The sequence below is a fragment of the Benincasa hispida genome, chromosome 7, assembly GCF_009727055.1.
Source record: "Benincasa hispida cultivar B227 chromosome 7, ASM972705v1, whole genome shotgun sequence".
Taxonomy (NCBI): domain Eukaryota; kingdom Viridiplantae; phylum Streptophyta; class Magnoliopsida; order Cucurbitales; family Cucurbitaceae; genus Benincasa; species Benincasa hispida.
This window is the reverse complement of record NC_052355.1, coordinates 169506-189395: the sequence shown is the minus strand read 5'-3', so window position 1 is coordinate 189395 and position 19890 is coordinate 169506. Positions and strand designations below refer to the sequence as shown.

Below are 19890 nucleotides of genomic sequence, written 5' to 3'. Positions count from 1 at the left end.
AGGTAAGGAAGAATTCGATCATAGCTAAGTGGTTGGTTTTATCTTTTCTTATGAGTTTTGTGTTTGTTATCCTTAGTCTTGAGTTAGGTGCTTGTAACCGCACATCTATTGGCATATAAATAAAACTTATCGAGCAGCTCTATCTTGTGCCGGATTTTCTCTTCTCGTGGGTGTTTCTTTTCTCTTCTCGTGGGTGTTTCTTTTCTGTTATCTTGCAAATAGGATACCTAACATAATTCAACTCTATAACTCAAACATAAACTTCCTAACCCAACTCAATTTAGAACTCAACTCAAAACTCCTAATACAAATTTATTAACCCTACGTACACAAATTAATCTTAATCCAACTCAACTTTCCACGTCAAAAACCAACATTAATGTTCTCAGGTAAAGGTTATACCATTTTTATATATTAATGTGGTGTGGAAATCATGAGCTTTTATTTTATACTTTCATGAACCAAAAAGGAGAATATGATTCTAAAACACACATTTTTTTACTTACTGTTATTTTCTTTTTTTTTTTTTCCTTTTTGTTTCTTCCTTTTGAGGGAAATAGCTGTCTAATCACACTTGACAGAAATAAAGATTCGTAAATTAAGATGTACCATAATGATGCTTGAACTCTCAACTCAAAAGGAAACTAACAACACCCGTTAAGATAAGATGATTACTTCATCACTTGAAGCATTTGGCATCCAACAAAGCCTCCCCTTCAAAAGGTTCCTGATCTTCAATCATCTGGTTTACGCGTTCCTTTTGTGCCTCGTCCGATAGATCAACCTTCCTCCATTCATAAAGTTCCATGTCGTAGCACTCGTCCAGGACGAATTTTGGGATCTCTTGTCCACGGAAAAGCCATAAACCCTTCACCTTAAATGGAGGTTCTGATCCAATCACTAACATCTTCCCGAAAGCATACTTACGAGCGAGATCCATTCGCTGGAGAAAGCCACCAACCTTGTTCAAAGTCACGAATGAAACAGTATTCTCATCATTGTACTTGTAATCACAGAACCAAAGAGAATATCCCTCTGGATCGTACATGTCCCAAAATCCTGCAACAAATTTAAGTGGTAGTGAAACTAAATGCAAATAAAGGAAAGGAATACACAAATCAAGCTACCAATAAAATTATCTAGAACATCGGTGGAGTAGTTGAAAAACTTACGCCTAGGTGGGGTAGTTGAAAATTTTAAGCCTATATTGTGCAATGTATTTGGGTACATTATCAAATTTGAAGAATAAGAATGCACTCTAAAGATAATAAATAAAATGATTGCTTAGTCTCAGAGAAGAAAAAGTTCCTTTTCTGTAAAAGTTGTGAAAAGCTTTCTATCATCAAACCATTACTCAGCGAAAAGGTTCCGTACCTTTAATTGCAACCTCCCGAAAGTTGGTTTTGGTATTCGAGTATAGCCGCTTCCACTCATCCAGAATCATCTTACTGGGAGGTAGCAAATCAAGAGGATTTTTGGGTTTTGGCTTTGGTGCCTCATCCTCTCCCTCGCCAGCTACAGCCTTTGGCTTCTCTTTTTCAGCTTCCTTTTTAGCTTCTTTCTTACTCTCATCCGTGTGCTTTTGCTTAGAAGATTCATCGGGTTTCTTTACAGATTGAACAGGAAGAACTGACTCTGCCTGCTTCTCCTCACCCAGGATTTTTTTGAAGTTTGGTTGATTGGCCAAGGTCCAGTAGTACCGTTCAACATGTGGGAACTCCGAGGTAAAGCTCTTAGTCATGAGCTTAGTAAAACCCAATAACAGGTTGCAACTCATGATTATGTCGGCTAGTGTAACAGAATGACCAACTAGGTACGTATTTGAAGCCAGGTGTGTATTCAAAGCTCCCAAAGCTCTCTTCAATGAAGCAATTGCAGCTTCCTCGACCTTAATTCAGGAAAGAAAATATATGCAATCAAATAATATGAGATGGGCACTAATCAAGATATAAATACATTACCATAAAAGACAATGAAAATGCAGGTGTTGGCAATCATAGAAGCTAGGACTTGACCAAACTACAATGAAATAGGCTAAATAATCCAAAAGGAAGCAATTTAAGTATGAAAACAAGCTGAAAAGGAATCGGAGAAATTAAGAGAATCAAATGGCCACAAATATTACTTACAGGAGGAAGATAAGGAGCTCTCCCAATTCTAGGTCTAAACCAAGTCACAATATTAGAATCTATCTCCAACGTTGCAAAGTCAATCCATTGTTCAATATGCCCCTGAAACGCAATCAGCAATAATAAACATGATAGTTAATAAGCAGAACTTGCCTGGTCGTAAACTGTAGGTTTAACATAAAAAGAATAAAGATTTTATGAAAAGAAACAATAATGCCAATAGAAAAACATAATTCATCTCACATAATCTATCAGAGATGAACCATACAGAGGACTATCAGCCTTCAAGCGTGCAACTGCATCATCAAATACACAAACAAGTCAGTTTTATTGTTTAAAATACAATCAGTCAACCAACCCAAGTTTTAGAAAATGGTCCACATCATTTTACCATAACGGGCTATTGCGTTACTCTCGAAAATGGCGCCATCGGGCGTTTCTAAAACAGGGACCTAAAAATAAGAGAAATGTTCATTAAACCTTTAGATTCATCTATAGCTAGTAAACAAGATCATTTTCACAATACGAATTTCAGCTTATCAAAATTGAAAGCAACCTTCCCAATAGGGTTCATCTTGATAAACTCCGGAGTCTTGTTTGAGACTCCCATCTCAAAGTCTGAGACCAATTTCACTTCGACTCCATTGTATTCTGCAGCAATGAGAGCCTTTAAAGAATTTTTATTCGTCTTTCCTGCGTGTAAGACCTGCAACAAACCCAAATCATACATACATAATTGGCAACATTCAAGTCTCATGATAAATTTCTTGTCACTGCAATTCATAGACATTTAATCATCCAAAAAATTAGCGCATACAGGCAGTTTGTCAGAATTCTTATCATATCTCATCGGGCGAACAGGGTTGCAAAAAGAATTAATTAATTAATTAATTAATACAAGTATCGATTACACACCAGTGCCATGGCTGAAGGGAGAAATGCTCCACGCTCTAGATTCAGAACTGTGGACAGAATAAAGCGAACAGAACCAAGTGAGTAATGAACAGTTAAGGGAAATTATAAGGAAGTAGTTTCCGCGATGGCAAAGAACTTGTTGACTAACAAACAGAAAACACAGAAATTGAGAATCATTACGTTGAAGATTGAATTGGAGAATTAGAGACCTGGGAGGGGGAGCGTAGTGGCAGAAGCACGAGAGGCTGTGGGAGGCGATGAAGTTGGGAAGTGGAGTAGGGTTTTGTTGTTCGATGCTGAATTTCCCAACACAAACATATATTTACATATTTTAAAACTAAATAAATATTTTTGGGATTGTTGCAAAATGGGCAAAATAAGCCCTTAATATTAGGGGTGTAGTCCAAATCTTTTAGTTTTGTAAAAATAGAAAAAAAAAAGCCCAACCCACGGTTTAAAATAGAGAATACACATTTATACATTTGATACACTTATACTCCTTGATAAAATTATACTCCTTAATACACTTGATGTCCCTTAATAAACTAGTACACTTACACTTGAATTAAAATAATATACTTAGAATTTAAAATTAAAAAAAAAAAAAAAAAAACTTGAACTTCCTCTTCTTCGAAAGTAATAGACCCCTCCTCCTAACATCTCTCTTCAAACAACTAACCTCTCCACATCATGGATTGCCAAGTGTTGGTAGTCGTTTTTCTCTTTCTCTCTCTATCTTTCTTCCCCTAACATCTCTCTTTCGCCAACTCCACACCATTTGTCACCGACCGCTACTCCATCTTCCTACCGCTTACTTCTATCGATCACCGTACATCCGGTCGCCGATCGCCGATCGCTACTTGCCACTTTTCTCCCTCTCTATCTTTCTTTCTCTCTTTCTCTCTTTCTCTCTTTCTCTCTCTATCAATTAATTGTTTAGAACAAATATGTAATAAAAAAATTAAGAACTCAAATTTGATGTTTATGCCATATTTACGAAACATCAAATATGGATGACGCACCTACAAAATAACATATTCAAATTGCTACCCATCGCGATTTCCTTATATATTTCTATATGGCCTCCTTGGACTTTGGTGGTCGTTTTTTTAAGTTTAAAACTTGGCCTTTCCACTCATACATATAATCCATCGAAATTAGGGATTATGAATTTTAAGTCAAAATCCAAAATATGTAATCAACTAAAATTTGTGACAAATTTGAAACTAATTGGAAAAAATATTCTTCAAAAGCAAAAACTCCTAAAATCAAGACAATGATGTTATAATGAATCTTGCATTAATGGAAAATTTAATAAATACTAAATTCTATATGAATTTTTAAATATTTTAATTATAAAATAATACAAAAAGTTAATATGAGAGAAAATGTATTATAAAACAATACAAACATTTTCCTAAATTTAAGGGATATATACAATATTCGTTAATGGATAAAATAAAAAGTCATTAAATGAAGATACACAAAAATTCAGGGTTTTTAAAAAGATATCTCCAAATGATTGTTATTAAAAACGTTATGGTATATTTTTAATATTTTAATTGCATAATAGTACAGACATTTAATAGGAGAGAATGTGTATTATATATTGAGGCTATGTCCTAAATTTCGTGGTCTTGTAATTTGTAAAATTGTATCTGTACAAACATATTATTTATTTAATAAAATAAGTGTTATTTTATTTGACATTTAGTTGCATTAATCCAAAACCGATAAATTAAGATCCAAAGTTACTGGATGTAATTTAAACATGTATGTGGAGACATACAGATGGATCATGTTTAAGTAATAACCTAAATAATTGGTCATCGATGAATAAGGTTAAATACCTTATCTTGGTGACACTATGTGTGAAACCCGAATTTCTATTTTCCTTACTTAAGCAAGTGATAAAAGGAATTAGCTAAGTGAAAGTTAAATCCTAAGTTGGGAAGGAAATTTCTAAGTGTTAAGTAGATTTTCTTTGAATAAATTAAGTTGAGCTTTAATTGGTAAAATTGTGATGAAATTTGTATAAAAAGTAGGATGATGAAACAGCTAATGTGGAATGGGGATTCGAAAAGAAAAATATGGAATTGAGTTGGGAAAGTTGGGGAAAAATAATAAGTAGGTTGAGCTAGTGTGGAATAATATGGAAATTAAAGTTTGGAAAATTTGGGGAAAAATTCGGCTAAGTATGGAGAAATTAGGTGAAGTGCGTTATGGCTGAAGAACTGAGAAAAATTAGAAATTTATGTGAAATGCGGAAAATATGGGAAATTACTTTGGGAAAAATTTGGAAATCCGTGTAAAAGTATCACAAAGTGGTGAGCAAACGGACACGAGAACATTGTTCACAGTAGCTAAAGATTGGAGAGAAATGGGAGAGAGCGAGATTGGAGAGAGAAAGTTGGAGAGAAACTGGGAGAGAGCGAGATTGGAGAGAAAATGGAAGAGAAAGTTGGAGAGAGTGACACCACCGAGATTGGAGAGAGAGAGATTAATGAGGCGAGAAAGTGGGAGAGAGCGACACAACAGAGAGTGGAGAGAGCGACACTACCAAGAGTGGAGAGAGCAAGAGCAGCCTGTGCGTCAGCCACGCCTTGTCCGGTGCTACATTCGAACGTCATGCCCACACGATTAAAGGGCCTCGCCTATGCATCGAACGACCGGGAAAGTATTTATGCATTGAATTTGGCCGCGTTCTTGTAGATTATACATTGGAAACTCTAAATTGAATACAAACAAAGGTTGAAGACACAAGGGCAAACGTCAACCAAAATTAAGTGTCTTCATAAGAAAAATTCTTAAGGGTTAAGGAAATTTGGTGGACGCATATGAAGAAAACACCTTAGGACAAGGTGATGCAAGCTTGTGTTGATAAGGGGAGAAATAAACATTTGGCCATACAGCTAAGTAGGTGCTGTCAACGCCACGAGAGATTTGAACGCCTATAAATAGAGCTTTGGGATTTCATTTTCAAATCACAAAATCATAAATTTCGTAAAGGAGAGAGAGAACAGTGAGGGTTGAGAAGAACGTATCAATTTTGGACGAGGAGATCTCCTAATCTACTCGTGCATTTGGAGTAATTCCAAAGCCATCTAAAAGCTCTGAAAGTCTAGTCTTCAGCTGCTGGAGGAAAAAGCTTAAAGGAACCGGGCTGGAGATTGAGAAGAATGCAGAAGGGTCAGACTGTCGGATTAGTTTAGGCCAGTCTTGAAGATTCTGAGATTCCGGCCAAACCACGAGAAATTCTGAGCTGAAATTTTAGGTTAAGCTTCCTGAGACATTTTAAAATAAGTTTGTAGAAAGAAGTATTTTCAAATAAGGTTCGGAACTATGTATTATCTAAGTTGTAAGTTGAATCTGAATTCTAGGGGTGAAAAGGAGCCCGAGGAGCTACTAGAGTGAAAAGCTCCTAAGAAATCGAGGTGAGTGGCTAAAATGTTTTGACTAAAATATTTTGCTTAAACTGTTTGATTATAACGTGTTATAGAAAGCATGTTTTCAAGAATATTCTCATGCCTACTAGTTTTATGAAGTGATTTCCAAGCAAGTTATAAATTATATTTTGAACACATGCATGTGTGAGAAATTATTGAAAAACCATTTATATGTGTTGATTTTATCCAGCATGCGTTACCATCTTTAAAGCCATGTTTTATATGTGTTATACTTTACATGCTTTAAAGAGAAAAGTCATTTATGACTAGTTTTAGTAAAACGCGATACTAAAGGACATTTGAGAAGGTATCTGCCCAACTAGATACTGAAGGACATGTGAGAAGGTATCTATTGGTACTGAAGGACGTTTGAGAAGGTACCAAGCCAACGAGATACTGAAGGACATTGAGAAGGTATCTGAGCAGAAGTACCTAATGTGTGAGGGTACTTAGTGTGGCCACAGGTGAATAGAGTTAGAGATTGAACAAAAGGGTTCTCTCTGGACTAGTAGTTGGTGTTGGGATTGTTTTACCCACAGTAGGGTACGTTGGATTGAGAAACGATTTTACTGTTTTATGATTAAAACAACTTTATATGTTTTACGCTTGGAAAATCTTTATGCTGCAGTACAAGTACCGTAAAAGTTTATGTTTCAGTTAAAAACTCGTTACTGAAATCATGCATGAGAATTTACTCGTTACTGAAATCATGCATGAGAATTTACTATGTTTTCTCGGTTACTCACTGGGCGTAAGCTCACCCCATTTTCAAATGTTTTGTTTTCCTCCCCACAGGTAGCAGTTAAATTCTCTGAAGATAGCTCTGTGTCTGCTCTGCCACTAAAGGACCAAAAGACTTGTAACCGTTTGCTAGGTGATTACTGTTAATATTGTACACATGTTACTATTGTTCATATAGGGACTAGGGTTTGTGGGTTTTGGGACTTGTAAATCTAGTGTTATAATGACTCTAAACATATTATGTTTCTAAGTTAATAAATTATGGGCCTAAAGACGTCCCGTTGCATATGAATTATAATTGGTATCAGAGTTATTCCGCAAGAGTTATTAGGCAGTAAGTGTCATCCCAAGGGTTGGTAACTACTGCAGTCACGCCTTTGTCTAAGCTAAGAAGGTGGTCCGGGGCGGGGTGTGACACTACAGATACGACCCGTTTTGTAGTTGTTACATTTGTTATAAAGTGCTACAACTGATCTGATCCTAATCATTTATATGGAGACATGTGAGCGAAGGTATTCTATACAAAGAGTTTGTATAAGACCAAACCACGAAATGAATAGTTTCACTTTATAACACCGTTACTAGAAAAGACTTACATTTTACTAGGATGACCATAGGTGACTTGACCTTAATCCTGAGTGAGTTGTGAACTCCTGATTATGAGGACAGTCTTTTGTTATGCATGGGTGAGAGTGACCAGATTCACCGACTCAATATGCCTACCATTTTGGGGATACATTTGATTGGAGAGTTGAGAACACAACTATATAAAAAGTAACTCATTCCTTCCTTATTGTTAGGGTTAGTAGATAAATTGATCCCTTAAGGACTGATTCCAGGTCTTGAACAATGTGGCACCACACCTTCTTCAGGTCCGATAGGGGTTTAGTTATAGTTGGACTATGACTAATTATTCATTAGAGGGATCAATGGTACTTAAAGAGTTAGATGTAACTATAGGGGTAAAATGATAATTTTGACCGAACTATACTTACAAGCAATTTGTGAATGGTCAAGACCCTCTTGATTGGTTATATCCAATGGAAACAGAAATATATCTATAATGCGAAGAGTGCAGCTGTCGATTTTTAGTGGAGTGACTGACAGTTAATGAATGTTAATTAATTTAATTAAAGATTTTAATTAATTAATCAAGTATCATTGGAGTTTCAATCTATAAGTCCATAAGGTCTATTAGCTTAATAGGGATTAATGAGAATCAAATTAATTTTGGATTAATTTGAATTGTTCAAATTAATTAAAGAGAATTAATTATATAAGATATAATTGATATAATGTATATGATATATTATAATATAAAGTTTTGATGAGAGAAATAAATATTTGACTATGATTCAAATATTAATTATATGAATGTGATTCATATAAAAACTATAGGTTAAAATTAATATGAATATTATTCATATTAATACTATAGGTTATATAAGAGAATAATAAAATATAGGTTATATTATATATGATATAATACAAACTATAGGTTATATGTTATATGTGATATAACATATAGTTTAGTATATATATATATTATTAAAATCAAATTATTTGAATTTTGAAAATTAAAAAAGGGGAGGGAGTCATTTTGATAATTTCCCTAAACCCATTTTTCTCTCAACTACGTGAAATACAGAGGGAGTTTTTTTTTTTTTTTTAATTAATTTAAACAGTTTCACAGACATTGATGTTAATCATCTTCATCCTAAACCAATCTCTTTGTGTAGAAAATTCTCTCAGTCACAATTTCTTCTCCCTTCACCAAAATTAAGCAACAGAAGCTCATACCTTTCTATTGATTCTCACCTTAAGAACAACGAGAAAAATTTCGTGGTAGTGTCCCCTTTTTCACTACTATGTTACGTGGACTTGCTGGGTGGTAGCTCTAAAAAAGAGTTATTAATCCTAGCTTAATTCGGACTCGTTATCGGATTTTACGTGTTTATTTCCCTATTTTGTAGGTACTAAGTAACCAAGAGGTAGAATCAGCAATTTGGAGCTGATCAGGGATAATTTGAAGCAATTTGGAGCTGATTTGAGCATCTAGGCTTTAAATGAGCCAAAAAAGACTGAAATGCCCTTGCTTCAATGTTGCAATGCACATGGGTTAGCTTGGCATGACACTCGCCCAACGCTATAAGACATAATGGGTAGCGTTGCAATGCTACGAGCTTTGACAGGCGGAGAGCCTCGCGTGCGCGCAAGTGAGCGTCAAGACAGTGTTGGACTTCTTCACCCTGACGCTCTTGATCAGCTACCACAGTGTTGCAATGCTTAGCAAGCATTGCGACACTGTCCCATTTTCTATAAATAACCTCCTTCAATTTTAGGTCAATTCATGCTGAAAATTGGATTGAATCTCAATGGAGGCCGAAGAGGCCGAAACTTCTTCTTTTGCCTTTATGTTTTCAGTATCATTAGGATAGTTTTTTGTTTTATTTCAGATTATGAATGTGTATTTGGATGTATCTCGTTGGGTTGTCTATAAATCGATGAGGTCATTCTTTATCTAGTTCTTGGATCGAACAATTGGTGTAATTCAATGAGTTTCCATCCAACTTTGTGTTTAATTTAGAATTGTGTTTCCTTTGAATCTTGCTTGATTTTGATTTGCTTTTGCGTGTTGGATTGACGCCCCTACCATAATTGTATATCTCCGCTAGTTAAATTTAAGCTTGCACGTATCCTTGTAATTGTCCATGCTTTGAGTTTACCCTTGTAGCATTGATTAGATGAGCATGCTTAGGTCTATAAGCTGACATAGAATCTTTGCATCGCATGTTTAATCCATATTTAAAGAATAAATTGATTATTTGAAAAAGGCTTTTCCTGACCCTTAATCAACATAGTTGAATCCTAAATCTTAATGCATGTATTTTTAGTTCTTTATGGCTGGTAAGGATCCAATTATCTAAGAGCATGTAGGTTAGTTGGGGCACGATCTTTCCAACCTTAATTATGAATTAAGACACTTGATTGTTTTCGAATTAATGGATTGTCAGCCTTTGTAGAGATTAGTTACTTCGCATCAATTAGGTAGCTATGCATGCATAATTCGAAGACATGATCCTTTGGTGGAAAACAATGATTTAAATTATATTGAATTGTTACTTTGATTCAAGAACTAGATGAACAAATTACCGTTTCATTTATCCCTAGCAATTTATCTTTCTTGCATTTTATTCAAATCACAACTAAAAACCAAAATCCCATTTTTACTGTTTTTTCAATGTCAATTTTAATTTAAAAGAAATTAGTTCAACGCTTCTCTATGGTTCGACCCCGCACTTGCCACTGTTGCTATGTTTTAGTAGTAATAGGAGTAGTTCGGGTTATTACAAATTTTATTTTGATCAATTTTGAAGCTTATTAATGACGTAAGTTTTGAGTTCTATAAAAAAACGGCACCATTGTCGGGGAAGCACGCCAATTAATATCTTTTAGTTAGAATTGACTGTAAACCTTAAAAATCCAAAAAAAAAAAAATCTTCTTTTTTGTGTCTACTTGTTTTTCAATGGTAGAAGATATGACCATTTATGCGCCTCAAGCAAGATGTGTGGTACAATGGGAAACACAAGAGGAAGTGAGATTGATGAGCTTAGAAATCAAATATCCGAACTAACCTCTATTGTTCAAGTTATGGCTTCTATACAGATACAGAATTCGCATGGCTTTGAGCACGAATACTATTCTCCTTAGGAGTTTCCTAGCAAAACGTCGTTGATGCTGAATCTGTCTGCCAACTCAGGTATTTCTTTAGAAGATATAGTTAGGGAACTTTCTAATTGCTCTAGTGAGTCTGTGCAGGAACACCCCTACAATTATCAAGAACCCTTGAGATTCCAACAGGATAACTTCTATTCCGGACATGAAATTAGAGTTGAGCTTCAAAATCTGAGTGACTGCATTGCTTAGATCACTGAATCAGTTAGGAGACTTGAGAAGTCTTGGGAATTATCATCTTCTGAAGATATCGAGTTAAGCAGTAGAGACACTTACATTGATGAGTTCGCCGAGCAACTAGTTCCTCGAATGTCTGACCAAGAGCCTTCTCGTGTCTGTGGCACTAAGGCTAACCTTGTAGGGAATACACGTGGATCGATTCAGACGATGGTATTTATCCCCTGCCATGCCAAGAGCAAGTTGGCAAAGTTAAGTATGAGTCTGAGCTTTACTTTGAGGAGTCTCAAGTAAAAGAGTTAGAAGCTCCTAGGCCTCAATCTATTCTTTGTCCTGGTATTTCTTTAATTTTTGAATTTTGCTCATCTTCGCCTTGCGAGTCAGTCTAGTCAGTCGAGTCAGAGTCTTTATTTTTTGCAGAGTCAGTCCTAGAGTCTTTTATTTTATTTCCTTTTATAAAATTCAAAAATTCTAAATTCGACTTGTCTAGTTCTTTTCAAAAGATGAGAACCTTTATCGCCTCATCGGACTATCGACTTATCCAAGAAAGAACCAGAGAAATACGAGAATTTCTTTATACCTTGATAAGGGACAGGCCACGTTAAGCAACCAACATTAAAAATTTGTGCTTCCTTGAGGCAGCCAAGTTTTAAAACTTTCTTTTCTTTTCTTTTTCTTTTATTTTTATTTTTATTTTTTAAGAGAAATTTTAGTAGTTTTTTTTAGGAAGTTTTTTTTTCAATTTTTTTTTTAAAAATTAAATTAGGGTACAACATCGTGACGCTGCAATCGTAGTGTTGCAATGCTACGAAGACAAAACTGAGTTAAAACATAGTTTCTGCCTAACTCTTCACTTTCTTCTTCATTTTTCTCCCAAAACTGAGCCTTCCTCATCCTTCTCTCTCGATTTCCTTCACTTCTTTTCATCCTAAACATGTTTTCCCCTTTGATTTCTTCCAAATCCTCACATTTTACCTAGAGTTATAGTCTATTTTCGTGGGTTTTTCTCCAACTTTCAAGATCTATCGTGTTTTCTAACGTTTTTTTGGATTTCTTCACTTCTAGGTAAGATTTCTTTTTCCATTCTTTGTTGATTATTGCATATATTTGTCGAATGGTTGAGAGATATCTTTATTTTGCATGGGTTCTTGCTTGTTTTGAATGGGTTGGAAGATTTGACTATGTTGATATTGAATATGTGAATGAAATTGTTGGGATTTTTCTATGTGCAGGTGAATTTGTGTGTGGTTAGTGAGAGTTTGGAGTGGTTTTGGGTAGGGATTGAGAAGAGGTTGTGAGAGTTTGCCTAGGAACCAAATTTTGCGAGTTTACCTTTTTGTGGAAATCTTAGTCATGAGTCCTAGGAGAGTAGAAAGAAGGGAAGCTAGTTCTAGTGGGCATGGGCAACACCAAGATCCAGTTTTCAAGCACCCTAGGTTTAGCTCTCAAGAGGCCCTCGATAAATACCACCACATAGTGTCTTCTAGGAAGATTGTCCTCGAGAGAGCCTTATCCCTAGAGGCTAACTTTTACCCACACATCACTGCTGCCATAGAGTAAAGGGGGTGGGAGTCTTTGGCAGCCCGTCCTGGTGAGGCAGTTGTCCCCCTAGTTAGACAGTTTTATGCCAACATCGACGAAGTTAGGGACTATTCGTTGGTGAGAGGCACTAGAGTTCCCTTTTCATCATCCCACATCAATGAAGTCTACGGTTTACGTGACTTCGAGGTTCTGCTTTCAGCAGTTCCCTGAGGAGGAGGTGATAGAGGCCTTATGTGGTCTAGAAGTTTAGTGGGCCAGGTCCAGAGGGGTGGCTGTGAGGTTTAGAGGGACGAATATAATCGTCATTGGCCAAATCTGGCATGCCTTTGTATGTTCCAGATTGATGCTAGTTCTACAGCTCATAAACGTCATGAAGGATTAGGCTAAACTTCTATACTGCCTAGTCCAAGGAATGTCCATCAACGTCGGACGAGTCATTAGAGCTTTAATCTGTCGTTGTGGATGGTGTTCTGCCATAGGTAGCTTAGGACACCCTAGCTTGATTACTTAGCTATGTCGTAGGTATGAGGTGAAGATTTTCAACGACAAAGAGAGGATGGGGGGTCGAGCCGCCATCTGTAGGTCTTCCATTGCCGCCTTCCATGGGCGAGGTGTGGAAGGGCATAGTTCAGACGATGAAGGAGAGGATGAGGATGTCCCAGCGGCAGAACAACTTCCTGATGCTAGTCCCAAGGATCAGTAAGAAATTTCGGTGGCAGAGGAATCTTACGGGAAGGAGGCCCTGAGGATAGCCACTGAAACGCTCAGGTGGCCATTGGGTCACTTCAGGTGAGTCACGAGGTTGCACGTCGAGCGAGGTGAATGGAAAGGACGTTGAACTTCATTTATATCAAAAACCACCTCTATTACGACTACATCGGATTCCAGAGCAGTTTTTAGAGAGACCCGAACTCTCTTGACTCCGACTGAGGCTAGTCTTCTTTTCCCTTCCTATTTTCTTTTGCCCTCGATTTTTATTTTTTTTTATATTTCTACTTTTCTTTTTCTTTTTCTTTATTTTTATTTTTATTTTTAGTTTTTATTTCATTTTAGTTTTGCTAACTTTTTGTTTGTTTTGTAGGTTGTCTTTTGTAATTTTTCTTTTATTTTTCTCTTTTTTTAGGCCTTTCCAGAGCCTAATTAAGCGATGAGGAGATGTTTGACCTCCACCATCCCATGTGCGCATCATTTGGGGAGGTTTTCTGTTCCCTTGTTTTTATTTTTATTGAGCTTTATTTAAAATATATTGGGGACAATGTATTACTTTAAGTTGGAGGTGGGGTACCTGTTGGATAATTTTTATATAGCTTGGGGTCCTTGAGCACTGTGCTCGGATAATGTTGTGTGCTTGATTGCCTTGTTAGCTTGTTTGCTCTGTTGTTATCATGATAGTTTATGACATACTCTTCTTGTGATGAAATTTGCATGAAAGAACTTTAAGAATACATGATCATGATTTTTAGCCCAAATTTAAAATTTTTTCTTGTCTCTTGCATCTTTAAGTCATTGCTTTTGCGAAATTAGTGTCTTGCATGCTTAGAATTGGGTTATCTAGTTTATACTTCTGTTGTCACCCCGAAAGATATACCTTTGACTTAGAAGTGACCACAGTTGTTTTAGAGCAAAACTAGACAAAGTGGATAAAATAGGGCCTACTGTGAACTTAAAAAAAAAGAAGAAAAAGAAAGAAAAACAAATTAGTTGCAATTTTGAAAAAAATGCATTAAAAAAATAAGGCATTTGTCGATGTGCCTGCAAAAAAAAAAAAAAAACAAAAAAAAAAAACAACTAATGTGTGTGTGTGGGCATAGCTAGAGGTGAAAACAGTTACCTCCGCCGTGTCTAGTTAGGGCTCGCGAGAAAAGAGTGAAAAGTTCTCGGCGGTAGGGTGTGAAAACTAGCCCTTTAGGTAAAATAGATGCCCTTTTTATGTTTTGTGTGTGTGTTTAGGCACCCTTGTCTTAGTGTTGCCCTCTTTTTTGCAAGTGTGGTATGTCCAAGGTCGATAATCAAACCAAAGTAGGGGGAAAACGGGATAAGGACCTCTTAAAACTTTTTCGGGCTGTGCAAGCTTAACTAGCAAAACTCTTAGCTCACTCATGCATGAATAGATTAATAACCATTCTTAAACTTGTGCTTCGTTGATTGATCATAATTAAATTTTGTTCTTGATTTTAAATTTCATTCAATTTGATTGTTGAGACTAGAGTAACAACCTTGTGAATTAAGCTAACATGTTTTTAATTCTTTTATATACTATTTGATTGTATGTTTCTACCATGGTCGGGACGAGCAAGAATTAAGCTGGGGATGTTTGATAGCTCTAAAAAAGAGTTATTATTCCTAGCTTAATTGGGGCTCGTTATCAAATTTTACGTGTTTAGTTCCCTATTTTGTAGGTACTGAGTAACCAAGAGGTAGAATCGAAATTTGGAGCTAATTGGAATTAATTTGAAGCAATTTGGAGTTGATTTGAGCATCCAAGCTTCAAATGAGTTAAAAAAGACCGAAATGCCCCTGCTTCAGCATCGCAACTGTCACACCCCGCCCAAGACTACCCTCCGAGCCTGGGAAAGAGCATGACTGCAGCAGTTATCAACCCTTTCGTTGACACTTACTGCCTAATAACTCTTGTGGAAATAACTCTGATACCAATGAACAAATTCAACAATCAACTGATTAAGTAGGCCCATTTTATTACAACAACATAACGTTTATACAAATCCAAGACTTAACAACAAAGTTTACGACAACAACTGTAAAACCCTTCCGGAAGTGTAATTGTGGCTTGTGGCAGACCTTAACCATAGCAGCACCCTGGAACTCCTCACCTTTCACTACCTTGGGGTGGGGGAGGGGAGGGGTGGTAAAACATAAAACATGGAAAATATGAGCTTTAAAGCCCAGTGAGTGGTGCCTTTAGATAAACAAATAACTTTGTCAATATAAATATACTTTTGGGAAAATAATGCATATTCAACAAGAACATTACCACAAGTTTATTATTATTTTCCAGCCAAACCGCTGGACAATCCCCAGCTCGACCGCTGGTTAAAACAACCAATCCCAGCTTGATCGCTGGTTAACACATAATATAAACATCCCTAGTACTTTCACACGTATACTAAGACAACAACAATTCTTGTGCAAACTTTTCCTGTACCCTATTATCCCGCCAATGTGCACATCGACTATTTTCCCGCTATCTATGCTTAGGTAACTTGACTATATTTCGCGCTGGTCGTCACCGACTATCATTTTCCACCGACCGAAGCCGACTATATTTTCCCGCCAAGTACCCTTTTCAAGCATTCTAACTATGTATCCCGGGTACAATTTCAGTTTCCAAAACAAACATACAAGCAATATCTCAACAAGCATAGTAATCAAATAAATATATATCCCTGATCATGTCAGTTTATCATTATTCCCTATATATTTTTACATATATATATAGAAATTATATCAACAATACAACACACAATAACCACTCACCTTGGTTGGTTAGAAACTTTCCTTTCCGAAGTTCCTTAGGTTTTCTTCATTTCCCTTTTTGAACCCTAAATTCATGATTCAAATATTAGCTTAGATTACTCATAGTTAAAGACCTTATTTTAGGATACTTCCTTCTGAAAACATGTTTTAAAATGTCTCAGAAAGTTTATCAAGAAAAATCATAGCTCATAACTCCTCGTGGTTTAGCTGGAATCTTCAAAACATCAATATTGGCCCAGCTTACCCGACAGCCTGACCCTTCTATCTTTTTCTCAGCTTCCAGCCCGATTCCTTGGATCTTCTTCTTCGGCAGCCCCACCATGAAACTAGACTCTTTTAGATTTTAAATGGCTTTAGAATCACATCAAACACACGAGTATTCTGGGAGATCTCCTCGTTCAAATTTGATGCTACTTCCTGTCTTTTTTGCCCAACAACATCTCCCCTCTTGGAACTTCTTGACCAATGCATGGTCTTGATACCAACGCATGGTCTTCTCCCACTTAGTCATCACACACTCTTCTTTATGTCCTTTAAAGAGAATTTGAGTTCTCATCTGAATTCCTTGGCCCTATTTATAGGCGTCCAAGATTGCTCCATGGCCGACACCTCCTACTTGGCCGCATGACCAAGTGTCTCTTCCTTACACCATCAACGCAATCTTGCATCAGCACATCCCAAGGTGTCTTCTTCTCCTTTCACTAACGCATAGCCCTCATCCTTTACATGTCTTCTTATGTATCCACCTAATTTTCTTAAGGTTTAAGGCTTCCTCCCGAGAAGACACATGGTTTGATGATGTTTTCTATGTGATCTCATCCTTTATATGCGTCCAACTCTTGGATGTTCAACGCATAATCCATACTCAACGCATAACCTATAATTAACGCATAGCAAGCCAACCCATTATCATCACAATCCAACTTAGCCATCGCAAGAGCCAGCCATCACCAACGCATAGGGTGGCCGCTCATCCTCGATGCATGGATCACTAGGTACCACCGCAAGGCTTGCTCGGCATGGGCACATGGCGCTTGGCATAGGCGTTGGCCATCGACACATGGGCGTGCTACATAGGCGCTGATCGCTCGACGCATTGGCTTGCTCGGCTGCATGGGCGCATGTCAAGGCGTTCGACGCATTGCAGGGGTGTTCGATGCACATGTCATCGACCTGTCTCTTATACACATCTAGATGTGTATAAGAGACAAGCTCGACACATTGGACAAAGGTGTTGTGCATCGACTGCTCGATGCATGGGCTGCCTTCCAACGCATCACTTCACTTTCTTTAGCCGCATTGGTCCCTTCCAACGCATCACTTCACTTCCTTCAGCCGCATGGATGCATGCCATCCTTCCAACGCATCCTTCGCATCCAACGCATCCAATGCATCCAACGCATCCAACCCATCCAATACATCCATCATCCAACGCATCCAACGCATCCATCTAGTCTAATGTGTTGGTCTAACCTCCAAGGCATGTGTCACTCCCACTTCAACTTCTCCCTTGGCCCAAATAATCTCTCCAAGATCTTATGGCCAATGCATAGTAATACCTAGTCTAACACTTAGTCAATTTTCATCAACTAAAGTTAACTCAAAGCTACTAAAGGAAAATCTATTTAACACTTATAAATTTCCTTCACTTTAACATAGGATTCAACTTTCACCTAGTTAATCCCTTAATCACCTGGTTAAGTAGGAAGAATGGAAATCCGGGTTTCACAGCAACGCTCATGGGTTGGCTTGGCCTGACGCTCACCCAACGCTATAATACAGAATGGGTAATGTTGCAATGCTACCTATCAGCGTTGCAATGGTATGAGCTTTGACGGGCAGAGAGTCTCGCATGCACGCAAGTGAGCGTCAGGGCAGCGTTGGACTTTTTCACCCTGACGCTCTTGATCAGTTGCCACAGCGTTGCAATGCTGTCCCATTTTCTATAAATAATCTCTTTCGATTTTAGGTCAATTCGTGCTGAAAATTGGATTGAATCTCAATGGATGCCGAGGAGAGGCCGAAACTTCTTCCTTTCCTTTATGTTTTCAGTATCATTGGGACATTTTTTTTTGTTTTATTTCAGATTATGAACATGTATTTAGATATATCTTGTTGGGTTGTCTATCTATGAGGTATGAACATGTATTTAGATATAATTCTTGGATATAATTCTTGGATCGAACAATTGGTGTAATTTAATGAGTTTTCCGTCCAGCTTTGTGTTTTAATTTAGAATTGTGTTTCCGTTAAATCTTCTTGATTTCGATTTCCTTTTATGTGCTGGATTAACGCCCCTACTATAATTGCATATCTTTGCTAGTTAAATTCAAGCTCGCATGTATCCTTGTAATTGTCCATCTTCAAGTTTACCCTTGTAGTATCAATTAGATGAGCATACTTAGGTATATAGGCTGACCTAGAATCTTTGCATCGCATGTTTAATCCAGATTTAAAGAATTAATTGATTATTTGAGAAGGGTTTTTATGACACTTAATCAACATAGTTGAATCCTAAATCTTAATGCATGTGTTTCTAGTTCTTTATGGCTGCTAAAGATCCAATTGTATCTAGGAGCATGTAGGTTAGTTAAGGCACGGTCTTTCCAGCCTTAATTATGAATTAGGACACTTGATTGTTTTCAAATTAATTGATTGTCGGCCTTTGTAGAGATTAGTTAATTTGCATCAATTGGGTAGCTATGCATGCATAATTCAAAGACATGATCTTTTGGTGGAAAACAATGATCTAAATTACATTGAATTGTTACTTGATCCAAGAACTAGATGAACCAATTACCGTTTTATTTAACCCTAGCAATTTATCTTTCTTGCATTTTATTCAAATCACAATTAAAAACCAAAATCTCGTTTTTACTGTTTTTTCAAGGTCAATTTTAATTTAAAAGAAATTAATTGAAGGCTTCTCTATGGTTCAACCCCACACTTACCACTATTGCTGTGCTTTAGTAGTAATAGAAGTAGTTTGAGTTATTACAAATTTTTTTTTGATCAAGTTTGAAGCTTATTAATGACGTAAGTTTCAGGTTTTGTCACTGAGTTCGTGAGGAGAAGTTCGAGTTCGTGCTATTGATGTGTTATTTTTATGAATGAAAATATGGATGATATGCGTTGATGGATGGCGTTGTACACTCAAGTTTCCCCAGCGGAATTCAAGTGTAAATTCCTCTGAGTTTCCTGGTAAGTCCAGGGTCGAACACAGGGACTTGTGAAAATAGTTACATTGGTATGTTTATGAAAACTTTGTGGTAACCAAGTAAATAAATAAAGTGTGGATTTGTTGTTGCGTTGATTAAAAAGAAGTAAATAAAGGCGGCGGATTTGAGAAAGATAGTTGCGTTGATAGATGGAATGAGTATGCGATGAACGGGTTGAGAAGACCATTAGCTAGCGTTACTCGGGAATGTGTCAAACCTTGCGATCATGTTACAACCATGCACAGCAAGTCATTTCCCAATGTAAATGCGATGCTCCTAAGTTTAGGACGCATGTGTTGAATGCAAAATGTCCATAGAGCTATTCCCTAAGTCTCCACTCTTATCCTATGTGTTGATGCAAAATGCATGAAAGCAAGGTGACCGCATACAATCATACCTTATTGCTAAGATGCATGCGATGCGTTAATAACAAATAGTGCTCATTCCTAAGCGCCAACTCCCATTTATGCGTTCTAATCTGGTTCTTCCAA

The 19890-nt window shown here is 36.9% G+C and overlaps 1 protein-coding gene across 2 annotated transcripts; it reads right to left on the bottom strand.

The window, feature by feature from the left end:
* Nucleotides 1–420: 420 nt before the first annotated feature.
* Nucleotides 421–3400, bottom strand: LOC120081885 (elongation factor 1-gamma-like). 2 transcript variants are annotated; one of them, XM_039037061.1, is made up of 8 exons: nucleotides 3254–3400; nucleotides 3045–3091; nucleotides 2686–2835; nucleotides 2521–2581; nucleotides 2373–2425; nucleotides 2130–2231; nucleotides 1375–1888; nucleotides 421–1059 (listed from the first exon to the last, which is right to left on the bottom strand). In XM_039037061.1, the coding sequence occupies exons 1-8, from the start codon at nucleotides 3360–3362 to the stop codon at nucleotides 680–682; spliced, it is 1416 nt and encodes a 471-aa protein (XP_038892989.1). In that variant the 5' UTR covers nucleotides 3363–3400; the 3' UTR covers nucleotides 421–679. The 2 variants fall into 2 exon arrangements, with proteins under 2 accessions (XP_038892989.1, XP_038892990.1); XM_039037062.1 differs by having other exon boundaries at nucleotides 3225–3365.
* Nucleotides 3401–19890: the final 16490 nt, after the last annotated feature.

Bases quoted from the DNA above. Each gene is read 5' to 3' on its own strand.
- LOC120081885 (XM_039037061.1), bottom strand. From the start codon at position 3,362: ATGTTTGTGTTGGGAAATTCAGCATCGAACAACAAAACCCTACTCCAC. The intron at 2,582-2,685 runs GTTGCTTTCAAT...TCTTATTTTTAG, and splicing joins AGATGAACCCTATTGGGAAG to GTCCCTGTTTTAGAAACGCC. The intron at 1,060-1,374 runs GTACGGAACCTT...AATTTGTTGCAG, and splicing joins TCGGGAGGTTGCAATTAAAG to GATTTTGGGACATGTACGAT.